The sequence below is a fragment of the Juglans regia genome, chromosome 14 (assembly GCF_001411555.2).
Source record: "Juglans regia cultivar Chandler chromosome 14, Walnut 2.0, whole genome shotgun sequence".
NCBI lineage: Eukaryota > Viridiplantae > Streptophyta > Magnoliopsida > Fagales > Juglandaceae > Juglans > Juglans regia.
This window is the reverse complement of record NC_049914.1, coordinates 11575282-11584911: the sequence shown is the minus strand read 5'-3', so window position 1 is coordinate 11584911 and position 9630 is coordinate 11575282. Positions and strand designations below refer to the sequence as shown.

The following is a 9630-nucleotide window of genomic DNA, read 5'->3' as shown; positions in this document are numbered from 1 at the left end:
AGAGCAACGAAGAAATCCAAAATCAAAATGAGGAAAACGAAGATGGAGAGGAAGGTGAAGAGGAGGAAGGGTTTGTAACGATTGTTAGGTTCACGGAGTAAAACCCAACTGGAAGAGCAACGCTTGGAGCTAGAGATTGGGGTTCTGTAGCATTCATCTTTCATATTACTTCTTCAATGGCTCCAATCCACTGGGTCTCTCTCGGCAAAGGGAAATCCCGACCTACCCACTCTTGACGAAGCACATGCAGTTTTCCAAGAATTTTACTTCTACTTTCTGAAACTTTCTAGTTCGGTGGTGGGCTGAGAGGAGTTGGTGGTGCTTCGTCTCAAGTCTTTCGATGGAGCAGGATGTCGGCTGCCTCAATCTCATCGGCAATGAACTCGTCGAACAGAGTGTCCTCAGCGGCCTCAATCCTTTAACAGAGAAAAATGGAGAAAAATGAGAGAGAGAGCAAGAAGTAAAGAGGGTAAAGGATTGGGTTGGGAACACAGAGGCAACGAGACAAAGCTAGGGTTTGATTTGCGTGACTTTAGGGGGGGGTTTCCACACCACGGGTTCGACCCAAAAATACTTTTAACCATTTATCAGCCAGGTCGGGTCGGGTCATTTGGACGGGTTGGGAATCTTCTATTCTAAACTTTACCCACAAAATACAAGACATCTACCCGAGTCTCATATACTTTGAAAGTCTGCTTTTACCAACAAAATCTTCTATTTTACCCACAAAATACTTGTTAATTTCAATAAACGGCCGAGAGCAAAGTTCTTGCAACGTCAAAATATAAAGGATCCACCAAACGTAACTCAACAATCTTCAAGGTGTCATACGAGTTCTAATATATTCAGGCAAGACAGACAAACCTCTAGCATCTGTAACTAAACCAGCCACCATGCCGTTTCAGTAATATTGGCCAACATACAGGAAAACTAATAATCAGGTAGAAGACATTCTCGATTCTGAGACATCCCTAAATTTTAGGATCTGCACGGCTCCGAACATTCAGAAATAAATCACACTGCATCTCATGGCTTCCAAGTGTGCGATTCATATCAGAAAAATGCAAGCATCAGACAAGTTTCCAAGCTTTGCAAGTGAAATGGTGACAGAGAAAACAAATAAAAACCATACTTTCAAACAGTTCCAATTTGCTTCAATTCAATTTAGAGAGAGAGAGAGAGCAGCGAGAGAATAATAAGAAGAAGAATAGGGTAATAATACTTGCCAAGAAGCACTCACTTTGTTTTTATTTCAACGATCTTGAATCCTTGATATGGAGGGTTCCCCAACAAACCACCAAGTGCTTTTTAACATAAAACTTTACATGATTGATTGTGAAGACAACAAAAAGTTTGAATACCATGCAATACTCGAGTAAAGGCGTCTATTTGAATAACTATAAATTTTTCTAAAAATAAAACTCGATTCAAATGAACATTTACAGGCTATTTGGTCTCATAAAACAGAGACAAATCGGCAGATATATGTATTTCTAAGGGGGGCTCTCCCCCTTTAAAACCCAAAGGTTTTAAACCAATGGATTTAATTCCATCTATCCAGAATAAAATTACCATCTCCTGTACAAATTACCAGCACTGCACCTGCAGATCTTCAATGGGGGATTGAACAGAAAAGCATGAAGTGAACCTGTTAAAACAATGGTCATTAGAAGCACGTTTATCAAGTCTAAACAGAAACATTTGGAAATTAAATAGAAGACCAGTAACTTTACCAATTGTTAGTACAAAAGGGGAAAACAGATTCTGCAAGTGGTAGCAGTTTTCTCATTAGGCAATAACAGTTTTCTTGATTTGTTCTGCCATCGATCATTAGAACACATTTACATTCGATGCACACCAAAATGTTTGTCAACATACTCACTACTAATACTGAACTTGGAAAGCGACCGATCACAGGCTCACTGGATGTTGCGTTTTCTATCCTGAAAAAAAGTTCAAATGCCGACAAAATAGGTCCAGTTTCTCTATTCAGAGTCCGATTCAATAGAGAGGTACAATCGCGGCCTTACAGAACGTTTTTGACGAGGAAACGAGAAAGGGCTATCTGATCGTTGTCTGCTTGACATGTCGGATCTACTGTCATTCATACCAAGAAGCAAAGAAGCTGCAGAAGGGAGGACAGAACATCATCCTTATCAAAAAAGATAAAAAATTAAAGACAGGAGAGTTTTGAATTTTCTGGAATTCCAGGTTAAAAGGGTGCTCAATAAAAATACAATAAATAATTTAACAAGTCAACACCAATGATGCATTCAGATTTCAAGACGTGGTTTCAAATCCTAAGAAATATGTCTAAAGGAAAATTTCTGAAACTACCAGAATAATCTCTCTAACCAAACTTCCACTGATGACAACAGTCACGTCTGCAAAAAAACCATGCACCCTTGCACAAAGATCACACCTGAAGCATTTCTCCAAAAAGCCTACCAGGATGTGTGAACTCTTAATTAAGACTCAAGCTAAATTAAAGTCAGATGGGAACATACCAGTATCTGCCAATGAATCCAAGGCACCTTCCCTCGATGGCATTTGTTCTCTTGGATTCAATCCATTTGGGCCTGCCAATTCACCATTACTGCCGCTGGCACCGCCCCCAAGACTAAGAGAAATCCAATCCTCAGTACGAACACCATTTGACACATCAACCCGATCTCTCATATCAGTCTGTACCGCCACATCTGAGGGTCTTGTGGGAAGAAATATTTGAAGCGATGGATCGTCCCCAGCAAATGCCAAGGGATTATCAACTAATCCATCAATTATGTCAGTATCAGAGCGACCAATAGAAGGATCTGATAGTAAGGTAGCAGACCCCATGGCAGTCTCTGGAGCCAATGTATAGCCATCCATTGAGGAAGAACAATTCATAGAGCCATGTTGCAAACCCACTAGGCCATCTGGCACATCTACATCAGAACTAAATAATTGAAAACCCGGACCCGCTTGAGTTCCGGGAGGTAGTGGCCAGAGAGGCATCCCAAATTGATCATCATTAAAAATACCCAAGCATGAACTTCCACCCACTCCAAGAGTGGGATCTTCTGGGTATATTTCAGCAATCCCAGGAGAGGGAACAGAAAAGTTTACCCCACCAGCATCAGTTGGATTGTTCTTGTAGACAGTTCCAGAAGATATTATTATGTCATCCTCTCCTTCTGAGTCACTCAGAACAATAACATCTGCACTACCTACTGGTGCAGAGGGATTCCGTCCAGTAAATCCATATGCTGAATCAACATTCAAAGATATCGAATCCATCTCGATCCCATTGCGGGTAGAAAAGTCAAAATTCCCACCTCCATCCTGATTTACACTTTGATCTTCACCATCCCTACCACTTCCGGTGGCACTGCTGCTCATTGGAATAACTTTTTGCTCATAGTTTGCAAACCTTTCTTGTAATCCATTCTCAGAAGAGGTGTTCATATCTTCTGGTTTGCTGAACTCCCATAAGCCATTACGATTTTTCCTTATTCCTAGTTTCAAACCAGTATGACCTTCTGAAATACCTTCACGTTTGATCTCCTTCAACACTTCCACTCTTGGTTTAACTTGTGCATCAGGAACACAAATAGTACCATCTGGAAAATGCCACTGTGCAAGATCCCCCATATCCCTTCGTTCACTTTCATTTTTAGTCTTTACACGCCAAGAGCCATCAGGCTTCACCTCAATCTCTGCTACATCTTCGCCACAGTACCTCATCCGTTAACAAGAGAAGTACGTGTTAATTCATCTCATCAACATTTGTGAGAAGTATAATTTCAGAAAGCAGAAAAAGGTACTACCATAGATGTAATACGATTGAAGTAAGGGTCGATAATGATATTCTCCAATGCATAGTTCTTGAGACAAATGGGGCATTGCCACTGCATCCACAGTCCAATGTTCATTTAAACACATAAATCACTAAAAAGGACCTGAAAAAAAGTCACATCATGTATTTGAAGCTTGCCTTTCTAGAACGTTGATTTAACTCCACAAAGACCTCAAGATCAAAACAACCCATGTGAGTACAAGGTTTGAATCTTCCAGCAACCTTCATTCTTGAACCACTCACCTACAAATTACATGAAAGAGTAAATAGTCAAAAACTTTACATTTTTTCTAAATTTGAAAAATTGTAATACTTTTGGGCGACCAGCCACCCAAAGTAAAAATCAATGGAGTGGTCAGACCACCATGTTCAAAAAAGTTTTCACATTTCACTTTTAGAAAATAAAAATTGTGGTCTTTTAGGGAAAAAAATATCATGGGTATTATAAGAATTTTAATCTTATTCCAATGAAGACATCGTGTTGTCACCAAATTAAAGAATAATATACCTAGTCCTGATCCTAAAAGAATACGAATACCCATTCAATGCATTAAATGTACGGACAAAAAATGTATTACATATTCCCTCATAACAATTAGATGTAGGATATAAATGACGATCCACTAATTTCTCCAACCAGTTGGACTGCTGTTTTCAAAAAACCTTAGAAAAAACATCTCAACGTATTTTGCATGATAAATGTGGTAAGAAAAGCATTATATATATTGAATCTCAAACTTTTCACTAAAGAGGAGAAAGTGTAATTTGAGAAGAGAAACTTAGGAGATGTTTGGAAACAAATCTCATCCCCTCCCATCTCATCTCATCCCATCCCATCTCATTTCATTCTCAAACATCATTTAAACACAAACACTTTCAAACTAATCATTACAACTTTTTTAAACTAATCATTATGACTTTCCTAAATTTTCAAACAAAAAACAATTCAACTTTTTTCAATCCAAAAAAAAAATTATATTAAAAAAATTATATTGTAACAATGTTTTAACTTTATACTATTTTTTATTCAACTTTTTCTCTCTCCTTTCCCAAAACCCAATAAATACTTAACTCAAACTATCTCACTGCCATTCACAAACCATCTTACTACTATTCACAAAATTCTCATCTCATCTCATTTTCCAAGTATCCCCTAAATGTTCCCTTAGCAGTTAAATTAATTTAGAAGTTTGTTATACACACTAAACAAAGGGAAAGAATGAAATTACAAATCAATCACTCCTTTATTGAATGAAAGGAAAATTTGATAAAATTAAATACATAGTGTATTAACAAATGAAAACTTGACTCATCTAGAAGACATCTTTTTAAAAAAAAAAATAGAATCAAGGTAATGCACTGATGGATCCTCGATTAAGCAATTAGGCACCTTCTGTTATCCTTCAACCAGTAACATTAAGAAAATTTCTAGGTATCTTGAGTCTAAATAATACAGATTCATATGAGAAGAGAATTCTATAGATGCATTAAAAAAAAATTGTTCTTTATATTCTAACTGTTAAAGAAAGACTCGGTTTGCAGCACAAACACAAATAATAAACTCGTAAAAAATATTAAATAAAGTACTGCATAAATGTATTATATCCTGTGAGTAGTGCCAAACTCTTTCAAAAAATCAAAGAAACCATTTCCACTTCACCAACAATTCTGAAGAGTAACTTACTGGACATTTTAGATTGACACCAAAATAATCTGCAACAACTTCCACATCACTGTCACTGTCAGCATTATCTGTAGCTGTTCCACCACCGATCCGACAAACACGAGCAAGAGCATCTTCAAAACTCTCGCCTTCAGACTCTTTGGGAATCATGCTGAGAATCTAGAGGACCAAGGCAAAATGAGATAACTTCAGGTATTACCAAGAAAATTGTGGATAAATTCCCAGCAACACAAAGATTGCATTAAAAGGTTTTTAGCAATGACTCAAAACATGAAGAAACAGAATGTGAAACTTACATGTAAATTCCTCAAGCCAGATAAAACCATTCAACAAAACATGAGAAAAAAACAAAAACTGAAAGCACAACCATGGATGCCTCATCGGTGCACATATTATTGTCCTCAAGTAGGGTTGTAAATAAACAAGGCTACTCGACAAGCCGCTCAACACCGACTCAGTTAAACTCAAGTTCAGCAGAGTGGGGGCTTATATAACCCACCACGGTTAGGGCTGGAGTTGTCACCCCCGGGCAAGAATTTGAGGTCCTACACTCACTCACAACCGCTTATTTAGTTTATATTCTTGGTTATGGCCCGTGGACATCCCATACTATTTCAGGGGATATTGCTATGGTGCAGACAGTTTGTATGGCTACCCCCATTTGTGTCAAAACCGGGGCCACTCTAACCCATTAACTGATTCTCCGGATATCAACCCTTTGGGAGGTAAAGTTGTTGATTCTCTGGAAAAGAAAGAGGCTCGATTCGTTTATTAAATAAGCTTTCATGAACATAAGATTATGACCAATTATTTTTTTATAGGTAAAAGTAAAATTTTATTGAAACATAATGAAAGGCGCTGCCCGAGTACACTTTTTTTTTAATCGGTAAACAAGATTTTAATTATCAAAATGATAGGCGAGAGCCCAACTATAGGGACATATACAAGAGCTATGCCTAAGCATGCTAGTTTAGAGATACAAGGATTCATGAAAAGTCATGCTATGAAAATCAATTACAATAGACCAATGGAGTAAGTATTGAAAAATAAATTTCTAAACTCATCTATTGACCGCACTTGTCTTTCAAAACTTCTTTCGTTCCTCTCCCTGCAAATACCCATCATATACATATTGGAACCATCTTCCAAATTGATGTGATCTGAGAGTTACCCTGAATGTCTATCCAAGAAGCTAGGAGATCAATTACCCATTTCAGCATCACCCAAGCTAATCCCATCCAAGGAAAGACTTTATTCCACAATTTCCTGGCAATCTCACAATAAAGTAGTAGATGGTCAACCAACTCTCCACTCTTTTTGCACATACAATACCAATCCATGACTATAATTCGACATTTCCTTAAGTTGTCTAGGCTGAGGATCTTCCCCAAAGAAGTTGTCCATACAAAAAATCTTGCCTTTGGGGGTGCCTTTGTCTTCCAAATACTCTTACATGGGAATGGATTTGTATTGTGCTTGGTCATGGCTTGGTAGAAAGAGCGGACAATGAACTTCCCTTTCTTAGAGGGGCACCAAAAGATCTTCTCTTTGACTCCCCCAACAAACAGGTGGAGTACAATAGGTCATAGAACTCCAAAAAAAACCAATTTCACAATCTTGAGCATCTATAAGGAATGTAACATTCCATTGGGGAATACCATTAGAGTATGAAGAGGTCCGCAATCGAGGCTCCTTTCATACTTGCTATACCATAAGGTTGTGGATAAGTTTCCATGAATGCCCTATTACCACACCATACATCGTACCAAAATTTAATTTTGGATCCATCACCCACCGTAAAGCGGGTATATCTTGAATGTGTCTCAGCCTCTTCTTATATGCTTCCATAGCCCTACACCATAAGGCCCGCTCACCTCCTTGGAACACCGTCCTTCCCATGGTTCACCGTGCTTCAATTCGATGACAATTCTCCACAAGGCCTCCCTTCATTGTGGTATCTCCATAGCCCTATTACCACACCCCCCAATCTCCCCAAAATAAGAAGTCATGCTGGAGTTTCTCCATGCAATGAGCCACCTTGGTAGGGAGCGGAAATAATGAGAGGAAGTAGGTTGGCAAGATTAGGGGTGTAAGTTGAAACCGGAAAACCGGTCCGGACCGGACCGGTTTTACCGGTTTTGAACCGGTCAGGTGCGGGACCGGTTCTTAGAATGTGAAAACCGGCCAGTTCCGGTCCGGTTCCAGTTTTAAGATTTTTTGGACCGAACCGGACCGGACCGGTTGATAAAGTTTTAATATATTAATATATACAATATTTATATTATTGTATATATAAGTTTTATACAAAATATAATATATATATTAATATATAAAAGTTGTTTTATATATTATGTATAATTATAATTTTTTATGTGAAAGTTTTATATATAATTATATATATTTATATATGAAATAATTTCTTATTATAATTTATAAATTATTACATAAAATGTTAATACTAAATCACTAAAAGTTTATAACTAATACTAATATTAAATATATAGTTTATAACTAATACTAATATATAACTTATAATAAAAGTATAAAACAATATTTTTTAAATTATTATTATTTTTTTTTATAAACAAATTTATAATGACAAATTGTGAAACTTACATTTTAAAAAAACCGAAAAATCGGACCGAACCGGACCGGAAACCAATAAAACCGGAAGTACCAGTTTAGGAGGGTAACCAGTACGTAATCGGTTTTGAAAAATACAAAACCGATACATACCGGTTCGGTCCTAGATTTTGTCCAAAACCGGACCGGACTGGACCGGTTACACCCCTAGGCAAGATGGAGTGCTTTTGATTAGGGTGACCCTACCACCTTTGGATAAATACATCATCTTCCAACTAGACAATTTCCTCTCCAATTTTTCTAAACATTATCCCAAATTAGGGGTGTAAGACTATCGGTCCGGTCCAGAAAAACCGACATGACCGAATAGCTAGGTCTGGACTAGACCGATAGTCATATTAGTCGGTCTCGGGGTGTATTTTTTTAGACAGGACCGGACCGAGACTGACCGAATGTGTATATATATATTTTTTTAAATATTTTATATATATATATATATAAATATATTATTCTATATAGTAGTTGTATAAGTTAATTATGTAATTTTCATCCAAGGGATCACCATTGACCATATATACAATGAAACTTATACTAGTCTATTTATATTACAGTATAAATATATTATTTTATAATTATTAGCTCATACTAGTACATTATTGAATTTAACTACATTGGTTCTAGTCATATAACTATATAACTATTATAGTATATATGATCAATATAAAGATAAATGCATATTTTTATAACATATTTACAATATCGAAGTCGGATTCAGAGTTGGAGTTGGAGGGCAACTTCAAAGTTGGATTGGAGTCGGAGTTGATCTGGCGACACCTCCGATTCAGACTGAAAGATGAAGGAAAAAAAAAAGGGACTCTTAACTCTGTTTTGTTGGAGTCGAAGCATAGTTAGTGCAAAGTCGGATTTTTAGATTTTTGCTCAACTCTACCTAAAAGAATACCAAAACAGAGGCATACATCACCAACTGAGACACTCACTAACCTGCAAGCCAAACCACTCGTCGGAAACCTACCCAGACTACATAGAAAGTTCTGACCGATCACCTCCAGTCAATCTCACACGGCTCTAGTAAGCCCACGAACATCCCCTTTGCTTTGCCGGTTTCTCGATTTAACGACACCAAACTCTTTCTCTCAGTATCTCACCACCACGTTCAGAGGAAATCCCAGCCACACCACCGTCGTAGCCTCAACTCAGGCACCCACCATTACCCTCTGCTCTCCTCTCAGTAAACCTTGCCACACGTTCTTTCCTATTCTCTCTCAAGTGACTACTTGCTTTCAAATTGAAAGGGAGTCTTTTATTTCTTCTGTAAACCTATTACTCTTACAACTAGGGGTAGACCTTAGTTATTTTACAGTTGTGTCCCTTAAGTAGTAACTCTCGGTGACGAGCTACGAAGTAAGATTCAGGAAGCAGCGCTACGAGGTAAGTAGCATGATCATAACCATTACATGAAAAAGGTGTTGTTTACCTATGCTATGTACAACCAATTCAAGGTTAG

General features: G+C 37.5%; 1 protein-coding gene across 6 annotated transcripts in view; it reads right to left on the bottom strand.

The window, feature by feature from the left end:
• Nucleotides 1–1222: 1222 nt before the first annotated feature.
• Nucleotides 1223–9630, bottom strand: part of LOC108990084 (E3 SUMO-protein ligase SIZ1-like) — a 32537-nt gene continuing 24129 nt past the window's right edge. For 5 of the 6 annotated variants that reach the window (XM_018963932.2, XM_035685511.1, XM_018963931.2 and 2 more), the window contains 6 exons: nt 5523–5681; nt 3977–4081; nt 3810–3890; nt 2508–3726; nt 1734–2125; nt 1223–1648 (listed from right to left, as the gene is read on the bottom strand). In XM_018963932.2, the coding sequence (XP_018819477.1) occupies nt 1986–2125; nt 2508–3726; nt 3810–3890; nt 3977–4081; nt 5523–5681 (1704 nt within the window). In that variant the 3' untranslated portion in view covers nt 1223–1648; nt 1734–1985. The remainder of the gene's footprint in view (nt 1649–1733; nt 2126–2507; nt 3727–3809; nt 3891–3976; nt 4082–5522; nt 5682–9630) is intronic. The other variant, XM_035685510.1, reaches the window with a different exon arrangement.